Raw genomic sequence first — 23,983 nt, 5'->3', positions numbered from 1 at the left:
CATCACTGTCCATGGGACTGAGAAATAAATACATGCATTCATACATATATGCAATGAATGAATGAAGTTAGTTAAGTAATTAATTAATTTAATTAATGAATTAATTAAACTAATTAATTACATTTGTTAAGCAAGTCAGTAAACTCTGACTCAGACCTTATTCATCCATGACCTGGGACAAGTAGGTACAGACAACATTAAGATACAAAGACTACAGCCATAGGAATAGCATGAAGAATTCACATACATTCAATATAAGCAACAAAATGCAGTTAAGGATGTCACATACTATGTATTTACGTTATAAACATTAGCAAGGTTTCACAAACATGTCACTGCCTACGACTAAATCTAAAAATAATTGGTTCAGTCAGAACTGAAGAATGTGTCATGTACATGTTTGCTTTCAAGAATTCTATGATGTTATACACATTGCTATTAGGAAGCAAGACAAATTGCAAGGTGATGTTTGTGCATAAATTATACCCAGAAAACATGTATGGTTGTATGTGCATACAATGACAAAGTTATTAGATATGACCTACTTAGCCTAGCTTTCTAAAGCAAGGACATCTCATATTCAGACTCAAATATGTAGGCACTCTGTTAAATCCCATTTCTTTTTTTCACAAACATAACCAAAACTACCACTAATAACGTTTTCATTCAACTCAAACTCTACAATTAACACATCAGATTAACTTGCCTCTGAATCATAATTCAACACCTCACGTGCACATTCCCAAAGTCAGGACATGTATTCCCTTGAATTCATGTCAAAACAATGGAAAACAAAAACACTGAGTACCAATATTGATTACACAGATTACGTGCACCACTAACATAATTGTACAAAAAAGAAAAAGGCATCATCTCTTAGCACCCCACACATACTCTCTTAATTAAATATGCCAACTCTATTATCACATAAGCATGGGGGAATGGCAAACACCCTTAAACAACCAATCTATTCTATCCTGTCATCAGCATTTCACAGCTACAAAAAGGAAATTCAAACCTGCAGCTCAAATCACTGTCATTAATCAATAACCAGCCTAATCAAAGAAACATTCAAAAAGAACACACAAATCACCTTGTGAAAGACCTGAATTAAAAGCTACAGCAAACATGAAAAGAATGAACACATACTACAGCAAAAACAAGGCATACAACTACAAGTTTAACATACTTGCCAGTCAACACAAAGGGATGCATGTCACTGGCTCTATCTAAACTGACTGAACAGTTCATAGGTTCATAGGTTCATACTAGGCTATCTGCCCTAGGGCATTTATAAGCCTAGCCAGAGTGTGTTTGGCTTTCGCCACCCATTTTAAATTAATTTTGCTATGCCTTTTTTTGAGGTTAGTATACTGTGCCTCTGTCTAACAGTGACACAGAAGTGATAGCCGGGGTAAACCTACGATCTCCCATCCACTCATCAAGATTCCTCTTGAAGACAGTCAATGTGGGACTCTGCCTAACCTGGACTGGGATTTTATTCCAGAGTGAAGGGAGCCTCTGGGTTATGAATCTGTCCCTCCAGCATGTCCTATTTATTTCAGTGCTGAGGTTCAAGTCTCTCGGCGTAGCTCGATGGGATTTGGATTTTCTGAGGTGCAGCATGTCCATTAATTCTGGGTTGGACATGGCTTTATACGTCAGGCACAGATCGCCTCTGAGCAGGCAGTATGCCACTGAGTAGAGCTGGAGTTTCTTTAACCGGGCAGCATATGGCATCTGTTTGAGCCCTTTGATCCTCTTGGTGAGGTACTTTTGGGGTCTTTCCAGTTGCTGCAGGTGTCTGGTAAGGTACATCCCAAAGGGGCATTGTACTCAATTATGGGCCTGATGAGGGATGAGTAAAGAGGCACGATGACCTCCCTGATCTAGATGTGAATCCCTTCATGATTAGGTGGGCTATATAAAATGTTTTCTAACCACTTTGGCCACGTGGTTGTCAAATGAGAGATTGCTATCAACTTGGGTCCCCAGGTCCCTAATGACTTCTTCTGTACTTAATGGATTACCACCTATGTGGTAATTTGTGGGCACTTTGTTTTGCCAAAGGGATGACTATACACTTTTGGCGTTTAGCTTGAGGCCATGGCTCTGGCACCAGTTGTCTGTTTCTATGAGGCCCTTTTGGAGGATGCTTGTGTCGGCTGGAGAGTTGATTATGGTGCCCAGTTTGCAGTCATCTGCGAACTTGGTCAGCCACAGTCCTTCCGTGTTGGCCTGTACCGCCGAGAAATATATACCGAACAAGAGAGGTCCCAGGACTGAGCCTTGTGGGACGCCACTTGTAACTGATTTGGAGTCTGACATGGCTCCAGCAATTCTAACCATGTGGGTTCTGTCCTTGAGCCAGTTTGCAACCCATCTAGTGACATATGGGTTTATATTTAAGCTGGTGAGCTTATCTATAATGCTCGAATGGGGTATTGTATCGAAGGCTTTTGCGAGGTCCAGGTAGGCTGTGTGGACCACCTTCCCCTCGTCAATGGCCTTGGTGACTGTTTCAAAGAAATCGACCAGGTTTAAGAGGCAGGATCTGCCCTTAACAAAGCCAAACTGGGTAGGATCCAGTGTCTGTAGGTCCCCAATATCTTTATTTATGAGGTCCATGATGATCCTTTCCATAGCTTTGCAGACCAAGCTAGTCAGACTTATGGGGCATAGTTTCCAGGATCCGTTGAGGCACCACCTTTGTGGAGAGGGACCACTGTTGCTGTCGCCACTCTTTGGGTACATATCCTGTAGTAAGGCTAAGATTGAACAGTAGTTTTATGTTTGGGTTTAGCTCTTCTTGGACTTCATGTAGGACGCAGCCCGGGACACCATCTGGTCCCATTGATGCTGTGTTTTTGCTTTGGAGAGCGGCTCTTACCTGAGCATCTGAGATGTCAGGGGCAGCACTCTGTTGGGATAGATATTTGCCCTTTTGGTGGGGAGAGGGGGAGAAGTTTGCACTGAACCTGTCAGCTAGGATGTTGGCAATGTCTGTCGGCTGGGTGTATTTTTGTCATTTTGGACTAATTCTGAGCATATCTGGGAATTCCCACCCAGGTTCCTAACATAACTAAAGAAAGCCTTGTGATTATCCTTAGTGTCCTGTGCAATTTTTCTCTCGAAGCTGGCCTTAGGCGATTTTATGAGTGCCCGTAGTTTTTTGCTAATACTGATCAGAGATGCCTTCCCTTTTTGGGATTTTGCTCTATCATGTAGTAGCTTCCTCCTTCTATTGTATAGTTTGTTTATGGCTGGGGTCCACCAGACAGGACGTCTGCCTTTGGAGGATTGGGTCTTGGTTTTATTTGGGATTGCATGATCCATGCATTCCTGAAGGTATTCATAGAATGCGTTTATAAAGGATTCTGCGGTCTGGGCCGTATTTTCCACAGGCCCGGGGGCTTTGAAGGATTCAGTTTTGAGGCGTGTGAAATTTGCTTTAGAGAAGATTTTCACTGTGGTTTTCTGGGCAGGGGTGGGGTCGGGATGTGAATATCCAGTGAGATTAGTTTATGGTCTGATCTTACCAGTGAGGGATACACTTCTGGTCTGGAGCATAGTGTCCCCATGTTGGTGATGATCAGGTCCAGTATGTTTTCCCCTCTTGTGGGAGTGGTAACAAGTTGTTACATAGCATTTGAGTTTATAAATTCTAGGAACCTTTGGGCTAGGGTGTTGGAGCTAGAGTAATGCTCCCAGTCTATGTTTGGGTAGTTGAAGTCGCCCAATATAATGGTGTTTGGAGAGACCTTCATATTTTCCAGTATTCTCAGGAAGGCCAAGTGGGGTTCCTGTGTTTGGGAGGGTGGTCTGTAGCAGGCTATAAACTGGAAGGCAGTTTTACCCACAGTTAGTTGCACATGGATAGTCTCTGATGGTATCTTTGACGAATATTGATACTCCCCCTCCTTTTGTGGTTCGGTCCAAGTTTTGGGGCCGAAAAGCATGGTATGAGGTATAACCTGGTAGTGCTGGGGTGCTCTCGGGAGCCTTGAACCAGGTTTCTGTTACTGCACAGATATCGATGTTCTCCATGCTAAGGAGAGTTTCAAGTGCGTGCATCTTGAGGTTTAGACTTCTGGCGTTGAGTAGCATTACTCTTAGTTTCTTATCCCTTGTGATACCTATGGAGGTGGGTTTGTCTTTTGAGCCTTGCCTAAAAAGGCACTATGGGGGTAGCAAGAGCCTTTGCCAATATCCGAAAGCCCAGGGTGACAGGTGCAAGCCGTCCCTAGCGAAGCATCGTGGCTTGTCAAGCATGTCATCCCAGGCTGACAGGCATTGGATCCCCTTTGAATGACACCAACACTTAAGCCAATTGTTGAAATTGATCATCTTGTCTTCATATTGTGGCATCATTCTTGGTGAGGGTAAGATGCTACTCAAGGTCAGGGTCATACCGGCCTGGGCTACATGCTCAGAGAGCTCCTCTATGTCTCTTTTCATGTAGTCCAGGGAGGTATATCTCAGGTAATTCACACCAGCATGGACAATGGCTGAGTCATATTTGTACTTGCCTTGGAGTGACCTGAGTGCTTGTGTTATGTGGCGGATCCTAGCGCCCGACAGGCAGCTCACCGTGACCCTCTCCTTGTTCAGCCTGGTGAGCGGGACGTCAGTGTGCCTGACGATAGAGTCACCTATTACAAGTGTATCAGGTGTGTTGTTTAGCCTTAAGGGCTGTGACTGTTCGGCACACTGGCTTTGTGAGTTATGTGTTGCACGTGTTTTGTTTTGGGGTAGCGGTTGCTTGGGTGTCTGCTTTGGAGGTCTCTGCTGCTTAGGCAGATTTTTATTTAGAGCCTCGAGTATGTTTTTGTGTGTTTATGTGTTTGGTTTGTTGTCGTGGTAGGTCTATGTGAGACTGGAATTGTAGTGAGTGTGGTTTCCTTCTCCTCCTGACTGGTTACGCCAGTACTGAGTTGAGAGAGCTTAGCCTCCAGTTTGGCTATATGGTTGCATCTCTCACATGTGTTGGAATTTGTTGGGAGGAGGAGAGGGTTGTCTGTGTACATGAGGCAGTTGTAACATTGCCTCAAGATTCCCAGATTCACCTGCTGGACCGGAGAGGAGATTGACAACTGACCTTTGGACATGCTAGAATAGTATTGGGAATTCCTTTATAATTGAAAAAAGGGCCAATGGGGAACAAGGTACTCAAGGGGAGTTTGTGAGGGTGTAGTGCTTTTAATTTTTTAGAGCTGACTTATATAATTGCTTTAGTGAGCAAGTGCCAGGTAACTTAAATGCAATGTGTTACAGGTAACTTAAATGCAAAAGCGACAAACAGTAACTTTCTTACAAGTGAAACAAGGAAATAAGTACAGTAAGCAATGCAGATATCACTAGGGATCCACAGAAGTGCTAAAAGGCCACGTTTTAGGTGGAATTAGCGTTTCAGGAAATAAACAAACAACAAGCATACAAATAAAGCTAGATCCAGCAGGCCTGGATCTAGTCTATGCTACAACAAACAAGGTGTACCAATTTCAGTAAGAAACAGTTAGAATATGCAGGCACTATAAGCCTTTAACCAGAAATTCCCTGCTCAGAAGGGCAGAGTCCAGCCTCTCCTCCCACAAGAGTGCAGACCGCAATCCTTCTTAGCGTAAAATAACTGGCCTGAAGCCCAAGTGCTTAAACCAGAACTAATACACTTTTAGAATAACAGACACTGAGCTCTCAATCAGCAGTTCCTAACTTAGAAGGGTTCCTAACTTAGAAGGATGTAGTTGACAAATTCTCTTCTCCCTCAAGCTAACTGCTTCAGGCAACCTGCAAAGTTGCGTCTCATGTCAAAGAACTCTAAACAAAATCTGTTATTTTACCGTGGTTGTCAATAACAGAAGCCGCCAAATGTCTTCTATTAAACTCAACAGAAGACTCAATGATCTCTGGGATAGCAGGAGTTCTGTTTAAAACAACCATATTCACTTCATCAGAACTTAATTTCTGTACAACACCAACTAATTAATTTTTACTTCCAAACACCACTCATTTAGGCTACAACAAGAGAACACTACATCTACAAAGACACTCTCCCTTAATATTATATAAATAAAAAAAGTCCCCCCCCCCATTTGCAATTTTCTCCATACTAGCAACAGAAACAAACTAATCTTTCACTATTCAGATAGTCAGTTTCAACCTATCCCATAAACTCATCCTAAAGTAAATGTCGCTAAGGTAACTTTTTGTCTGTTGTTTTTTTTTTTCTGCAAGATCAGTCCAGTGGCTCCCCATCCAGAATCCAACTGATCCACCGGTTATGCTATCAGGGCAAGAAGTCTCTGAATCATTCATTCCCCAGTGAAGGCAGGAACTGGATTTTAGGAAGCAGGCTAGTCTGAAGATCCTGTGGACTGCCCTATCCCACTACTACAACGGCTTTGTGTTCTCAATCTCTGTTACAGCTGCTTCAGAAGGTACAGACATACTTCCATGCATGCCCAAACTCTCAAGCCAGCAGAACACCACCTGCAGTGCAATGCAGGTATTCTAATCTAGTCATGCTACTGTGATACACCTTTGCAGGTGCACCAGTGAGTTGAACGAAGCTGATCTCCCCGCCCAGATCATACCTCTCAAGTGTACCTCATTACGAGAAACGTACCTCATTTGGGGTCTTAAAAAGTTCATGTTCCTCAAAATTCCTTTTAAGTGAAATCCATGGTAAATTGAAATTAATCATATTAATTCATTAAAGGATCTTCTTTATAAGTAAAACCAGCATATTTTAACCATCCTATGACCTTCCTAGTTGAAGTTGTTAGTAAGCCATTAGTATGTGTTCCACATTTTGCCCATTTGTTCCACATTATGAAGGCGAGTTTTCCTCATTTTGGCGATGGAAGGTTGAGAGCTATGGCCCAGATAGAAAAGCCAGCATCAGCAGCTCAACCTCATCCTCTCCCAAATGGTCCCTCCAGCACCCATGCCATTAGTCAAACACAGGTAGTCTTGGGTTTGTTGGCTGCATTTTGTACACATACATACTTCTGATACTTCTGTCTCAGCTCTGAAATGCTTCTTTTTTTTTTTTTTTTAATTTATTTATTTTTTTACTTACAGGTATCTTAACTGGTATACAGTCCAGCGACATAAAATGAAGTTATTTTCTTACCATAACGTTCCATCTGTGTTGTCAGTCTTCATTCATTCTTGACTGTTGGGTCTCGGTTCCATCCTCGGAACCAACTCGGCTGCTATATCAAGCTTGCACCAGCCAGAAACTCTCAAGCTAAAGCTACCCATAGTGCCTTCCCTTCTCTTCAAATTGAATTTTGCCCGTAGAAATAAAATGTGGAAGCTTTGTCTGAGCAACTGCCCTACTATAAAACCAGGACTAGTTCCGAACCTCCAGGAGTCTTTGGAGGGGGTTGGAGGGTGGGATGGGACAGCACAGATGGAACATTATGGTAAGAACATAACTTCTTCATCTGATGTTGTCAGTCTTAATTCATTCTTGACTGTTGGGACGGAGCCCCTAGCTACTTTATGTCCCCCAGGAAGTCCTACAGAAGGATATTCGTGAACACCATAGAGTCTAAGGATGCTCTTCCCCTGGAGACCATATCCAATTTGTAATGAGTGATAAAGGTATGAGGGGTAGCCCAAGTGGCCGCTGCACAAATGTCATCCATAGAGGCTCTAGAATGAAAGGCTACTGAAGTGGAAACTGATCTGGTAGAATGAGCCTTGACCTTGATTGACAGGTTTAACTTATTTTGGTCATAGACAAAGGTGATGCAATCTCTTAACCATTTTGATAAGGTAACTTCATAGGTTAGTACTAGGCTAACTACCCTTGTGAGCCATTTTAAGCCTAGCCAATTATCCCTTGTGAGACTCAAACCCTGCACCTTGTGTTTGTAAGGCAAACACCTTAACCATTAGGCCACACTCCCAACCCAACTTTGGAAACTTGTTTGCCCAGTCGAGTACCTGAAAAGGACAGGAACAACTGGTCCGATTTCCTAAATGATTTTGTTCTATCCAAGTAAAAACGTAACTATCCGTGTACATTCAACAAATGCAACCAATATTCTCCTTTGTTTGTGAAGTTTGGGAAGAAAACTGGTAGGTCTACTGATTGATTAATATTTGAGTCCGATACAACTTTGGGTACAAAAGTGGGGTTAGTTTTAAGTGATACTCTCTCTCTCTCTGTGAAAAATGAAATAAAGACGTTTCACACACAAAGCCTACAATTCTGATATTCTCCTGGCTGACGTGATGGCTACCAGGAAAAGGGTCTTCCAAGATAAAAATCTGATATCACAAGAGGCTGCTGGCTCAAAGGAATGATGGATCAAACTTTGCAAGACTAACCTTAAATTCCAAGTAGAAGTTGAGGCTCCTGACTGGAATAAAGTTGAAAAATATTCTAATACCTTTTTAATAGAGGCTAAATATGGGTCAATTCCTTCTCCTTGAGACCAAAGCACAAATCTGTCCCATTTACTAAGCTAACGTTTCCTGGTGGATGGTTTATGAGAAGCTAGAAGAATTTTTTGTACTGGGGAAGACAGACTTGGGGGGGGGGGGGCAATAAGGTGCAATGGGGATCATTTTGCTTCTCTACCATTGGGCTTTCTTCAAAAACTGGGAAATTAGAGGGAAATGTGGAAAAGTATAAAGCAGTCCTGGGGGCCAATCGTGTAAGACAGCATCTCTCGGGGACTCCCCCGAGGGAGAATAAGGGCAAAATAGCTGCTGCATTTGTGGTTTATGGGAGATGCAAACAGGTCGCAGCAAGGCTGATCCCATCGACGAAAGATCTTCGTTGCTGGATGGGGATTGAGAGACCACTTGTGAGGTAGCAGTATGCATCTGCTCAGTTTGTATGCAATCACATTGGAATTCCCCAGAATGTGCGTTGCTGTCAGAAAGGAGTTGGAGGTGCTCGCACACTGCCACACTCTTAAGGCTTCCCGACAAAGGGTATGAGCTGGTTCATCCCTGTTTATTGATGTACCAGACCAGCGACTTGGTTGTCTGTCTGGATAGCAATTGTCCTTGAAGGTAGGGCAGACTGAAATGCTTGCAACGCCAAGAGCACCACCTTCAATTCTAGGATGTTGATATACAAATTAGCCTCTAAGGGGGACCAAGTGTCTTGGACGGTCTTTCCCTGAAAAAGCCCACCCCATCATGGATGCATCTGTGGGTCACTACAGCCTTGGGCTGAGAGGGTGAAAAAGGGTGATTTCATAATTCCTCTTCTGACTTCATCCACCAATATAGATCTGGCTTGTATCGGTTGGTTATGCAAACTGGGTAGGACACTGAATGTGTTAACAGCGACCACTGTGATGCCAGCAGCCACTGAAGCAGCCTCATGTGGTACCTCGCTAGAGGAACTAGGGTGACTGTCGCTGCCATGGACCCCAGAAATTGCAAGACTAAACGAGCCGGGACTTTGTCTTGAGAGAGTATCACTTGAAGCTGCGACCTCAAAAGTACAGTTTTGTACCTACCATAAATGTAGATGTTCGAGTGTATACCCTGCTGCAGTCATCACACTTGGGCTATCCTGCCATCAGGCGGTCCCGCAGTCAGCCCGAATTCCAAAGTCTTGGTCCGGCGTCGGTTGCTGTCGCTTCTTCCCTGACGTCAGAGCGTCAGGGGTATATCAGAGGCATCAGACACCATTTTCTTCAGTTTTTCTTGCCCCAGATGTCAGGTGCCCCTAATAGGTAGGCAAAATAAATAAATACATATATATATATATATATATATATATATATATATATATATATATATATATAGCTATATGGGAAAATAAAACAAAAACCCTTAGGCACAAGTAAATACACCACAGAGGTAGTATAGAAAAGAGTGGTAGAGATAAGTTCAGCTAGTTCAGAGGGGATGGAGGGAGGGTAACCTGGACTGCAGCAGGGTATACACTCGAACATCTACATTTATGGTAGTTACAAAACTGTACTATGTTCATCGTGTTACCCTGCTGCAGTCATCACACTTGGGTAGAATCCCAAAGCTAAGGATGGGACGTGGAGTCAAATCGGGTTAGAGGAGACTAGGAGGCCCTGCAAAACTGCAGTGGCGAAGCTAGCTCTAGTCTTAGAGTAAAGTGGTAAGTGGTAATGTTTGGTGAAGATGTGTACTGAACTCCAAGTTGCAGCTTCCAGAATATCCTTGGTTGGCACCCCCCTGAGGAAGGCTGTAGATGTAGCTGCTGCCCTGGTAGAGTGGGGCCTTATGGTAGCAGGAACTGGTTTTCCATGGTGGGTTTAGCAAAAACGTATGCGATGTCCTATCCATTTGGAAATGGTCTGTTTTGAGATAGCCTTTCCTTGTGATGCTGTAGCATAGGATACAAAAAGCTGGTCAGATTTTCTGAAAACCTTAGTTTTATCCAAGTAGTAACGTAGCTGCCTGTGAATGTCCAAGGAATGCAGGAGTCTTTCGCCTTTGTTCTGTGGATTTGGAAAGAAGGTGGGTAAATGGATGGTTTGATTTAGAGCCACACTGGATACCACCTTAGGCATAAAGGAGGGGTTAGTTCATAGAGAAACTCTGTCTTGATGAAAAATGAGGAAAGGCTCTACTGCCATTAGTGCCTGAAGCTCTGAAACTCTTCTAGCTGAAGTAATTGCTAGCAGCAGGGCAGTCTTCCATGATATAAAATTTAAGTCAGCTGAGAAAGCTGGCTCAAAAGGAGGTAGCGTGAGTTTTTCCAGAACAAAGTTAAGGTCCCAAGTAGGTGTTGGTGCTCTCCTGGGAGGCCTAATGTTTCTGGCCCCTCTGAGAAACTGCCTTAGGAGTGGATGTGAAAATAAGGGAGGATCTGTGTTGTAGTGAGCAGAAATAGCTGAGGCATGGATTTTAATAGATGAAAAAGAAAGCCCTTTGTGTAACATCTCTGTTAAATATTGCAGAATCTGAGGTATGTCAGGCTGAAGGGTATTTTGGCCTTTAGCTTGGTTCCAGGCGCAAAACCTTTTCCATTTGTCTGAGTAGGCTTTCCTGATGTTGGGTCTCCTGGCCTCCAGAATAACATCCATAACAGCTTGTGAGAGAGGAGCTGGCTGGTTGCTTAGGTGATTTGCCATGCAGTCAAGTTTAAGGTTTTGAGCTGGCTGTGTAGAATCTGATTGTCTTGCTGTGTGAGCAGGTGGGTAATTTGTGGTAGAATCCATGGTGGGCCCTGGGCCATATTCCTTAATAGTGGGTACCAGTGCTGGAGTGGCCAGTCTAGGACAATGAGTATCACTTGGGGTCTCTCCATCCTGACTTTCAGTAGCACATTTGTGAGAACGGGTAATGGAGGAAAGGCATATACTGTTAGCATTTTCCAACTGAATAAAAGCGGGTCCACTTTCCAAGCTTGATGGTGAAAAGTCCTTGTGCAAAATTTTGTTAGCTGATAGTTTTGAGGGCTGGCAAACAGATCTATGTCTGGGAGCCCCCATTTTTGAGCTATCATTGCGAATACTTGTGGATCCAGTTTCCACTCGTGGGGATCCATGATGTTTCTGCTTAGGTCGTCTGCCAATGTGTTCTTTTTTCCTGGCAGGAATTGAGCTTGTAATTGAACTTGGTAAGCCAGTGCTGTATTCCACAAGGTCATTGCTTGCCTGCATAGAGGGTAGGAGTGTGTACCCCCTTGTTTGTTTATGTACCACATTACTGTGGTGTTGTCTGTCCTTATGATAAGCTGTCCTGGATGTAAGAGGTCCTTGAAGGCTGTCAGAGCATTTTGTACAGCTAGCATTTCTTTTTGATTGATGTGCAGATTCCTTTGATCTGCAGTCCATATGCCTTGAACGCACCGTCCTGCCATGTGTGCCCCCCAGGCATAGTCCGATGCATCTGTTGTCATAGTTTGCCTGGCTGGGGGTAGGGTGAAAGGCTGACCCTTGTTGAGGTGACATGCCTGTGACCACCATAGAAACTCCTGCTGAAGGCAGGGAATGAGAGGTATCATTGTTTCCAAGCTGTGGCTGTGTTGAGTCCATACGCTTTTTAGATACCATTGTAATTTCCTCATATGCAGTTTTGCAAATGGTATTAGTAGTATGCAAGATGCCATGAAACCTAAGGACTGCAGAATTTTTCTTGCAGGGAGTTGGGTCTTTGTTGCCATTGTTCTGAAGTATTGAGTTAGTTGTAGTTGTTTGTCTGGCGTCAGATAAGCCATCTGGGCTGTTGTATTCAAGCTGGCACCCAGGAATGTCATATATTATGAGGGCACTAGTTTTGATTTCTTTTCGTTTACTGTGTACCCTAGGCAACTTAGAAGATGTTTTACAAAAGCCAGGTGTTGTAAGAGAATGTCCTTGCTTTCTGCTTGGACGAGACAGTCGTCCAGGTATGGGTATATTTGAATTCCTCTGTCTGCAGTATGCAATTACTGGTACCAGGCATTTTGTGAAGACTCTGGGCGCAGTAGATAAGCCAAACGGCAGTGCAGAGAATTGGTAATGGGTTGAACCTGCAATGAAACGGAGGTATCTTCTGCAATTTTGTCTGATAGGGACATGCAGGTATGCCTCCTTGAGGTCCAGCGTTACTAGCCAAGCTTTCTTGCCCAACATGGGAAGAAGCTGCTGTAGTGTTAGCATCTTGAATTTGGGTACTTGCAAGTAGGTGTTTAAAATCGAAAGGTCCAAAATGGGTCTCCAAGCATTGTCCTTTCTGAGGACTAGAAAGAGCCTTGAGTAAAATCCTTGGCCTTGCTCCTGTCTAGGTACCAGCTGAATGGCTCTCATGTCCAGGAGAGCTGTAATTTGTTGTTGTGCCTCTGCCCATTGATTTTGTGGCAGGTTTGGCATTCCTTTTATCCTTGGCAAGGTGTGGAAATGGAATCTGTATCCGTGTGAGATAATGTCTAGGACCCATTTGTCCTTTGTGATGATGCGCCAGTTGTCTGCAAAAAGTGCTAATTTTCCTCCCAAGGGAGATGCCAAGTGAGTTTTGCTTGGCAGTTTGAGGTTTAAGTCACTGTTTGCCTTCTAGTAGTTTGGGACCTGTCTTCTCCTCCCTTCTGTGTTGCAGTGCCCCATTGGCGAGGTTTGTAAGGAATTTGTGCTTGTCCTCTGCCCCTTGGGCGCCTGTATTTACCCCTCTGTGGTCTGTCAGAAGTTGGAAAGGACCAATTTTTTGTTGGCCAATTTCTGCTGAAGCGTGGGGGCTGTACCTGTAAGAAATCTTTGACCATCTGCATAGATTTTGCCTTATCCTCCATTTTCTTTAAAACCTCCTCTGCTTTAACCCCAAATAAGACATCCTGCTGTAAGGGTGCAACCAGTAACTTTGCTTTAACATGATCAGGCAGAGATTGTTCCTTTAACCAAGCATGCCTACGTATAACAGACCCAGTAACAGCTGCTCTACAGGAAGCTTCCAAGGCATCAAAACCACATTGTAAAGTATGTTTGGCCACCTGTTCAGCTGCATGCAACAGATCTTGCATGTCCTTGAATCCAGACTGTTGAGGGTGCGTGCCCATCTTTTGTTTTATTTGAGACATTAGGAATTTCTGGTATTTAAGCATGTGAAATTGACAATTTAGTGCTCTCATTGCTAGAGTAGCTGAGGTGTAAACCTTCTTCCCCCACCTATCTAGTGCTCTGGAGTCCCTTTCTGAGGGTACAGGATTTTTAGCCATAGAAGCCTTAGCCCCTTTGGGACCCTGGGAGATTGTCTCTAGATCAGCAACAGGGCTTTTGTAAAGGAATTTGTGTGAGTCAGGCACTCTATAGTATCTATCTGGTTTGGCTGGAGCAGGAGGCAGAGAATCTGAATTTAGACTAGATTCTAAGAAAACATCATCCACAATGTCCAAAACTGGGGGGGATAGCAAGTGGTCTGTGCTGGGGGAGTAAAAGAAACTCTCAGAGCCTTTTCTTTGAGTCGGAGTAGTCCTGACCTTCCCAGTGGAAATGTTCCCTCATGGTATGTAAGGTTTCCCCAAAGGAATAATCTTCAGGGGAGAAGCTGAGTGAATGGAGTCTTCAGCATCAGAATCTTCATAAGGGGGAAAGGAGTAATCCTGTTCCTCAGAGGAGCCTGAGGAAACAGACACTTGATCAGAGGAGGCATAATCCTCCTCTTGTCTAGGCCTTTTGTCGGGGGGGGGGGGGGGGGGTCCTGATCAAAGAAATCAAATCTTCAGCCATTTTAAGCATCTGTTTCTTACGCATAGGGCCTTGACCTGGAGACTGAAGTGTAGGCTTTTTTGGTTTTAGAGGAATCTTAAGCTTAGCATAAGATTTTATGGTGAGAGTAGTCGGTCTGAAGACACCTTCAGAAACCGAAGGTGTATCTACAGCACCGGCTTCCCCTACTGCAATGTCGTCGGTAGGGCCTAAAGAAAATGGCTGCGTCAGCCTGGAACTCTCTGCTGGGGGATTCGAAGCGGTCTAGGGATCCAATTCAGCGGTAGCCAGGGGCGGAGAACCGGCGACCGGCCCAGTTGAGGCCTCGGAGTCTGGCTTGGATCTAGGCTGCCTGTCTTTATCTTTGCGTTTTTTATGCACGCCGGTAGTCGGTTGCTCTGACGGCATAGTGTAATTAAATTTTCTACCGAAGTGTCGTGCGAAATCAAAGTGTCGCTTTATAGTTCGCTTACTGAACCTAGCACAAAACCGACAACCAGTGACATTGTGGCCTGGGCGTAGGCAAGGTATACAAAAAGAATAAAAGTCTTTATGAGGTATTTGCTTCCCACAAGAAATGCAGTTGTTAACTTTTTCTGACATCGGACTGAGGCAAGAAAAGGTTTCCCAACGGGGTACTTAGCTTTGAAGACTTCGGACTGAAACTCGATTCGAAAATCTCAGGTGTCGGCCGACTGGCACTTGCGAACTGCTAGAAAGACTGAAGAAAATGGCGTCGGATGCCTCTGATATACCTCTGGCGATCTGACGTCAGGGAAGAAGCAACAGCAACCAACGCCGGACCAAGACTTTGGAATTCGGGCCGATTGCAGAACCGCCTGACGGCAGGATAGCCCAAGTGTGATGACTGCAGCAGGGTAACACGATGAACATCTTTGCAGTCTGTGAAGAGACAGAGCAGCTACACAGGATTTCGTGTTGAATGTCTCTCCGATGAATTCTATGTCTTGTGTGGAGGATAACTTTGACTTTTCCCTGTTTATTGAAATGCCTAAGAAGTCTGCAAGCTCTATAATGGAGTCCGAGGAGTGAAGCAGTAGATGCCTGGTGGGAGAGGTGAGGAGCCAGTCATCTAAGTACAGAAACACGCAGAATCCTTGTAGCCTTAAGTAAGCAGCTACTACTGCCATGCATTTGTTGAACATCCTGGGGGCTGTGGTGAGACCAAAGGGCAGTGCTAGAAATTGATAATGACTGGCTCCCAGCTGGAAGCGGAGGTATCTTCTGAAGCTCTTGTCTATTTTTATGTGGTAATGTGTGTCCTGAATATCTATAGAGCACATCCAATCATCTTTCTCCAGAAACGGATGGACAGGCTGCACCATGACCATCTGGAATTTTGTGTATCGAACAAACCTGTTCAAGACACTGAGGTCTACAACTGGCCTCCAGTCCCCTGTCTTTTTTTGGCACTAAAAAGCATCTTGAGTAAAACATGGATGCTATTTGGTCTCGTGGGACTGTATGGATGATTCGTTTTTTGAAGCAGCTATTGAATTTCTAGTGCTGCTGTATCCCTCTGACTGGGTGGAACATCGGGGATTCGCCTTTGTGGTCTTGGATAAAGATCAAAGGGGATATGGTAACTTCTGGTAATTACTGTCTGCACCCAGGCCAAGGCAGAGAGAGAATCTTCCCCCGACTGCCCAGAGGTAAGCAAGAGACTGCTGCTCAAGAGCAGCTGGTAGGGTTGTCCAGAGAAAGATCTCTGGAAACCCCTGATTCATGAGGCCCCTCTGCCATGGGAAGGGCATCTTCTTGATGAGTGGAAAAAAACTAAGGTTGCTGAGAAGTGGAAAATCTTTCCATCACACTCACACCTGGCTAATTCCCGCGCATCTCGCATGGGCACTGCCACAGTCCAGAGAAAGAACTGTAGAGGGGTGATTAAGGAAGCTCTCTCTGGAACCCTGATTACATGAGGCCCCCTTCCCACCCCTCTGCCCCAGGAAGAAAACTGCGCCCCACGGTGTCCCTGAAAGGCCCTTGGGACTTTCTGACCTCGGGTTCTCATTCCTTGCTGCACTGTGGCTGGTAGGGCTGCCCAGAGCTGGTAGGTTCATCATCCTGGAACCCTACCCCCCCTCGCAAGGCCCTGCCCTCTCCTCGCCCCCTCGGAAGAAAAAACGAGAAAACTCGCCAAAAATGGCCCCCCTTTTCCTGACCACTTCTTTCCCATCCTCTGATTCCTAGAATAAGGTCGTTGAGAAGTGGAAATGAAGTGGACCAAAAGCAGAGACTGTCTTTCCAGACTTCACACACATCACCTGGCTCTCTCTCTCTGACTTTGACTTAAAAACAAGGTAAAAGCGTCAACTCAACTGGAGCATTGAAGACTAGAAAGGGGTTGAGAAGTCAAGCAGCCAAAGCGCCATAAGTGATATACCTAATGGCAGCGCCTGTACCCTGCTACCCTGGCCGTCCCCAGCTCTGTGTGTCTGCATAAAGGCATGGAGGAGTTTCTGATCGATCAAGGGTTGCAAGCTGGGAGGCAACCTTATCATATTAGCTCACCTCCCCCCTGCCCAAGGTCCCGAGAGCTCAGTGATCAGATCTGGAGAAGTAGTAAAAATGTGCCAAGAAATTCCAAATTATGGTGGCAAAAGGTCATTGAAGCATAAGACCCTTCTCAAATCTGTCTATCATCCGAGACTCTCGGTTTTGGAGGATGGACAGTCTCTACTGGACTGGCTCTATAGTGTCAGGGGCCTTCCAAGTACGCTGCATGGTGAGTTTGACCAATTCATCTGCAGGTGGGGTCATCCAAGAAGTAGAAGGTCGGGAACGAAAAGCCTGCAAGACAGATTACTCAGAGGAAGGGTTGGTGGATTTCCAATCACCCTTCTGTTTCATGATTTCCAGGATGTCTCAAAAGGAGACATCTTCATGGAGAGACCATGGGAACCCTTCTCCCTTCACTGTAGTCTGTATCCTCAGTGAGAGATTCTTCCACAGACTCTAAGTGCTTCCTTTGCATGATTCTCTTATAGGGTGGCTCCTCAGGTGGAAGGTCTGAAGAGGACTCCGAAGAGAGGGTATCTTGCTGCTCTTGTGCCCGCTGCCCCGATGTAGCAGATGACAGCTGTGAGCCAGAGGATACATAGATGTGACTCTCTGACATGGATGGTGCCAACTGCAAGCCTGCTGAGGCAAGAGCCCTCTCCATAATCTGAAAGGCAGGCCCACCTGAGGAGGGATGGGAATCTGGAACTGAGAAAGACAACCTCTGAACTTGGGTCACATCCTGGTCCGACAAGCCCACCTCCACAGAAGGAGCCCCGAGAGTACCTGGAACTGTCAAAGCACCCAGAATCGTACGCCGAACTATGGATCCCACAGCCAGCAGCCAAGTCATGGTCTTGTGAGTGGGTCGGCTCCAACTGAGCAGAGGACCACAGAGTGGGCTCTGGAAGCAAGGTGAGGTCCACCATCAGTACCAAAGTAGTTGAGACCGGGAACGGTGTCGAAGTTGAGGGCTCCAAGACCTGCAGAGAGGTTGAAGGAGTAAGATAAGTTAGAGTCTTTGGAGAGTAGACCTCGGCTCCAGATGGGAGGGAGGTCCTAGATGGGGCTGGAAGACCTCCACCTGCCAAGAGCTGATCCACTAACCTAACTGCATCAAACTCTGAAAGGCTCCTGGTGGAATGAATAGACATCCCCAAGGGTGATTCTGGACGTTCAATAAAGGGACTCAACTGTTGACCAAAAAGGAGTCAATAGATGGGGAGTACCTAGCCCTGGGTAAGGATTCTACCTTCAGCACTGCGGTTGGCTGATCAATTGTTTGTGCTGGAGGGGAAGTGGCCAGTATGACTGGGAAAACTACTGCTGATGCCGAAAGAGTCACAAGTACCAATAAAAGGGTCAGTACCGAGGTGACTTTTGTAGGCTCAGTAACAGCTGTCAGCATCATGGGGGAAGTTATAGGCTTCAGCACCGAAACAGTTGTAGGTGTCGATTTTGAAAGCTTAGGCTTTGGTTCCGAGGAAGAAACTTGGTCTGTAGAAGATTTTGAGTCAAATGATTTAGGAGACACTGGTACAGAGTGGCTCCTCTTTTTTGCTTCTTTCTAGGGAGACTTTGACATCTCCATCTAAGACAAAGCCTCACTAAACGGGCATTTTAACAGCCCCTTGAGGATCAATTTGTTGCAGCGCTCTGCAATGGTCTAAGCACTGAAACCCCTGCACAGTTCACATGGCAGATGGACTTCTAAATGTGGCATCCCCAAACAATACATACAAGAAAGATGCCCATGCGAGTTGGGCATCTTTCTGCCAGATTCCTCACACTGCTTAAATCCAGTTGTATCCTTATGCTTCTCTGTCATTTTAAATTAGAAGTAAAAGGCACATACAGCAAAAAAACATTCCACACAGACAACAAGAAAAGCCAGAAGAGGTTTTTTTTTTTAATAGGGGCTGTACCAACAATGGTAATGAAGAAAATACCCAGAAGGGGGAAAAAGGGAATACCAACTATGGTATTAAAGAATTACCAGAGGTACGAGAGAAGGGAGGGGTCTATACCAGTGATGGCAATGCGAGAAATACCAAAAAAGTAAAAAGGGAAGAAAAACAACACTCACACTCAGGAAATAGCAACAGTAACCAGTAAAACTAAGTTAACGACAAGTTTAGAGTTAAAGAAATAAGCTTTAATAAAGATAATTTATGAAACAAAAATAGCACTTCGCTTGAGAGCATGGCTGACACGTCTTAAAACTCTACACAGCAAACGAGATCTGGGTGGGGGGAGGGGGACAGGCACTATAGGGAGCCTTAGCTCAAGAGTTTCTGGCTGGCATGAGCTTGCTACAACGGCCGAGCCGGTTCCGAGGATGGAATCGAGACCCAATAGTCAAGAATGAATGAAGATCGACATCAGATCTTACCTTTTAAATGCTACAGAGCACAGTAATTCTTAAACATTTACCTATATACTTAAACTTTTATGCAAGTCACTGCCTAGCTCATGTATAAAAAAGGTTTCTCTGATAAGCCCATTAAAATAAACTCCTCTTCTAGAATCTGGAAACCTACCTAGAAAGGGCTTCCCACAGAAGGAAACATTTTAATGGACTGCCAAACTACATCTTTGAAAAATGATAGTCTGAACCATGCCAACCTGCAAAGATACATAAGCCTACTGCTCTGGCAACAGAGTCAGCACTGCCAAAGCTCAATGCAGAAGCCACTGTTAGGGTCACGATAAGATAGGATTTCCTCAAAGTCAAAAATATCAATAACAAAGACTAAATGAGAGTTTCTCCCAAGCAAATAATTTTTGCAGCTATGCAAGTTTCCCGGCATCATATGTTGAGAGATGTGCAACATGACCCCTCACTAATATATTCCAGCATGAGAATAAAGTCTTGGTTTTGCACAGAAAACTATGTATATCTCCTTTACTCTGGGCTTGTGCAACCAGGGAGTTTGATTTTTACAGGGAGGAGTGTCCTCTTCCATTCTCTACCGTAAAATATTCTGCTCTTTTTCCTTTACAATTTAATTACAGGTTAAAAATGTGATTTATCTATTTTATCTTTGGGAAAAGTAAGTGGAAATCAAAAAGCTTAATCAAATCCTCCTTGATTCCACAGCAAAAGAGGTCTGCCAACCTCCCACTAAGAAAGAACAGAATCTGGATAGGTAAGACAAGCAGCTGAGGGATCGATGCCCACTTATGACACAAGAACGCACCTCTCCAGCAAATCCTGTCCAAAGCTTTAGACTTCTTATCAAGTAGTGAGGTTTTATGGCCAGTAGGACCCATGACTAAGTGAACAGATCATAGACAAGTCTTCCCTAGAATACTTTAAGACATCAATTCACTCTTAAGTGTCTGCAGAGGACATCAGCCTTGTTAGGAGCAGAAGAAAAAAAAAACATGTATCATCACATTACACAGGCAAAAGTCCTAACAACATTTGGAAGACAGAGACAGCATAAGGATTCAAAGGTAGAAATGCCATGCGCCACTCCACAGGATATCATCAGCCTGAGCGATCCCCAAAAGCTAGGCAATCATCTGGACGCTACAGGAAGGAAGGAAGGATTCACTGTTCATATTCATTAAAAGGACAAGGTACTGCTGATCCTTCAAGCCACCTTCCTATGGCTCTAAATGAAAGGGAGAAGTTCCTGTAACCCCTTGAGCTTATTAGTTACTTAAGGATATAAATGTATCACAACTGCATGCTGCAGGTTAAAAGAAAGTGATCTCCACAAGGTGCACTATGAATGGCTAAAACCTGCATCAGGCCTGCTGCAGGCAGAAATCTGTATTTCTGGAGGATATGTTCCAGCTGATGAAAGCCATCACCAAGATCAAACAGTTGACAAAAATCCAATGTCAGGATCTGCAGGTACAGGATGCTCCAGAGGGCAACCATCAGTTCAAGTGCAACACTCAAAACAGTGCTGGAGGATTTGAAGTGCTACTCAGTGGGAACAGACCAAGTGTGAGCATTCTACAGGTGTTCTTCTGTGGGACAGGTTGTACAAACATCACATCAAATACTTCTCCCTAAGAAGGTTGTCAGGGATGCATCTTTGGCAGGTCTCCAATTACCATCTGAAAATGAATATGAGCATGACCTCTTACCAGCCAAGTGGGAGGCAGCTGACATGAAGCTCATGAGACTGAGTCTTGAGTACACTTCACAGGAAAAGGCTGTAACCAGTGTCTAGCATCTGTTTCCCTCATCTTTTCATGTGACTCTATGACCGACTCAGTAGCTCAAAACAGGATCTCCTGATGGTCACTGCTCAAAGTCCCTTCAAGAGAAGTCACCCTTACAGAACTAAAGTATGCTTCAAACTTCACCCTTCTTTGTGTTCAGTTGCATAGTCTTTCATGCTGTGTTCTTCACCCCCACAGTACAGATACTGCCAGTCTGTGTAGTAGCTCATCATATGATGACTGCAAATACACTTGAGAGACTTCAGCTTTTAAGCTTTGTAAGGGGGAACTTTCCCAGGATGTATGTTAGCATCAAAAACAGACACAAGAATGGAGAAAGGAAATTCTACCGATAGGGGTGACTGCAATTAGGGGAACAGAGAACAAGCAAGAGGGGGCTGGAATTTACTGGAGAAAAGTGGCAAATGAACCAAGGTATTGGGAGAAAATAATTATACAGGGGAAAGGTAAAAGAATGGGAAAAAGACGAGAATTCATTTGGACTGCAGGGCACAGACTTGCCCTACCTATCAAGGATTGATAGGGGGATCCTAAGTGAAAGACCAGCTTTGGCAGAGCTTTTATTAGAACCCAAAAAAGAAGTTACTGTTAAAAAAGGGATAATTCACGCAGCATATAAAATACTGCACGATAACTATAGAAATCAATCAAAGGAGGTTAGAAAGGATTGAGAAGAGAGACTGGGTAAGCAATTGACAAAGAAAAAACATAAGTATACATCTATGCTCCCAAACATGCAACAAAGTCTAAAAGACTTAGGATCCTTGCTTGGAAGTGTCTGTATATATATTTTTATACCCCAAGTAGATGCCAAAGAATTCTCCCTTAGGTAAATTGCAAATGTTGGAGGTGTGATGGGGAAGAAACAAATAATTGTGAATATATCTTTTTGGGGTGTAGTGAGTTGGCAGACTTTAAAAATTCCCTGCAGACTACCCTGTCAGAAATACTGGGTGACCAAATTGGTGTAATTAAGGAAAATATTTTTTTAAGCTGTGATACAAAATTGAAATTGCCTAGACTTGCTGAGTCTAACCTTTCATTTCAGGTGCTCATCAATAGTTTCAATAAATTGCTTTACCTTCTTAACACATTAATTCATTAGAGTCTAACCTCCAGTCAGTTCCATGGTGAGTTTCTCATTCTCAATCATTTTCTTCTTCTCTTCCAGCTCTGCAATAAGGTTTTCCTTCAGTTCAACTTTTTTATCTTCAAACTCTTTCACTGCTGCTTTCTTTTCTTTGATATAATTCTTTTCAACCTGTTCTGTCTGAAGGACAAGAAAAACAGAAGATACAAGTAGGAGCCAATGACTGAAAGAAAATTCACCATACCATGTAAGCCTGAATAAATTAAAACAAAAACAAGCAAATTGTAAAGAAAACCAGAATGTGTTACTGCAATCGTAAACTGACCACTTCTGATGAAATTCAGTCAGCCACCTTAAAAACAGTGATGGCCTGTAATAAAGAAAAAATGTCAACTAACTGTAAGGTCTACTGAAGCAATGGTTCACTGAGTCCCTTAGACATGAAGGAAAAATTGTCAGGAAATAATACTTGAGGTTCCATTCTTCCCAGGAAATAACTACCATACCATCAGTTACGAAGCAAATCCTCAGCAAAATAAGGATATTTAACTGGTACAACAGTTCTGTAATTTCTGCATATAAATCTCTACATATTCAGCAGTGGAACTACAAAGAAAAAAATCCATCCATTCATCCTCAACCTCTTTTTTCCATTTTGCATATGGGGTCGGGATGTCACTTTCAACACTGAATCATCTCAAGCCACGGTTTACACCACCTGGTGGCAAGCCCTGCCTCAGTAGTTCTTCAGTACCACTCACTCGTACACACACTCACACCTATGGCCAATTTTAGTGTGTCCAATCCACCTACTGCATGTCTTTTAGAATGTGTGAGGAAACTGGAGCACCCAGAGGAAACCCACGCGACCGCAGGGAGGACATGCAGACTCAGCACATAAGGCACTCCAGCCAAGAATCAAAATGAAGAACCTCTTGCTGTGAGGCGACAACACTAACCACTGCACCACCACGGCCACCCTAACCCTAAATCGTTCTCTTCTTCTCTACAAAGAAAAAAATCTGTACACCCACAAACTAAAATGACTTCAATAGTGGCCACCATGTTGAAATACACAAGCTTTTTACCAACCACAATTTCTAATATGCATTTACACCTTTGTCTAAGAAAAGTGCAGACAAATTAAACAAGCCTTTAAAAACTGTCATATCTGGAGAAATAAAGAAAACAAAGAAAAAAGTACTCAATTTGTTCTTCAAAAAGACTGCAGCCATGACAATGAGATGAAAACATGAATAATACTAGCAAGAGGGGGAAGAGAGCAGAATTTCCCCAACAGTGAAGATGGCTGCCTAATTAACATAGTCCAGGATTAAGACCATACAACAGACAACAGGTGCAAAAATGTCATTTTCTTTTAGCACACAAGCTGGGCACCATCTATTGCAATGCTAACTCCTTGGAAAAGTAGTATACTTGGGAAAAAATAGTGCAATAATCCAGTAAAAAAATAACCCTGCTCCCCCTTTAATGGCTAACCACAGGGCTATAAAGGCCTGTGCTATGTTCTCCATAATACAGTCAGACTTCAGAGATCCTTAACACCCATCTTATTTTAGTGCACTGTATATTCAGTGCTAAACTGCCTAAACACTTTGCACTGGTTCATCTCCTTTACTGCTGTTACACATCTGAAAGATTTATCTTGTGAAGGAGTAAATAAGATGCTTTTCAAAACTGTCACTGGAGATATCAGATTGTGTTTTTAGTCTACTTTTCAGTAAACACCAACCTGGAGAAATTCTCCTTGATGCTGAAATTACTGATTAAAAGTGTGGAATAAACCCTGCAAAATTCTCTAACTGCAGTCATCTCCCAAGGAAGCATCTGTCAGAGTCAAACAACAGGAGGTTTCAGCAAAGTAACAAATGCTGTAAAAATTATGAGATAGAGCCAAAGACGCCAAAAAACAGAAGCTCCAGAAATAATGTGCAACCACAGTATGGATAGCTGAAAGAGATAAGGTTTGTGGTTGTGAATTATGTCAATAATTACAATAGGGGACCAG

The 23,983-nt window shown here is 43.8% G+C and overlaps 1 protein-coding gene across 2 annotated transcripts in view; it reads right to left on the bottom strand.

Annotated features, from left to right (window-relative positions):
• The window catches only part of SUDS3 (SDS3 homolog, SIN3A corepressor complex component), a 1,220,864-nt gene that overhangs the window by 529,449 nt on the left and 667,432 nt on the right, over nucleotides 1-23,983 (bottom strand). For both annotated transcript variants that reach the window (XM_044068332.1, XM_044068334.1), the window contains one exon: nucleotides 21,978-22,134. In XM_044068332.1, coding sequence (XP_043924267.1) covers nucleotides 21,978-22,134 — 157 coding nt within the window. The remainder of the gene's footprint in view (nucleotides 1-21,977; nucleotides 22,135-23,983) is intronic.

This window comes from Protopterus annectens, chromosome 4.part0 (assembly GCF_019279795.1).
Source record: "Protopterus annectens isolate FY-2018-M chromosome 4.part0, PAN1.0, whole genome shotgun sequence".
Classification (NCBI taxonomy): Eukaryota; Metazoa; Chordata; order Ceratodontiformes; family Protopteridae; genus Protopterus; species Protopterus annectens.
Note: the sequence above shows the minus strand (reverse complement) of the source record. Positions and strands in the feature narration are given on the sequence as shown.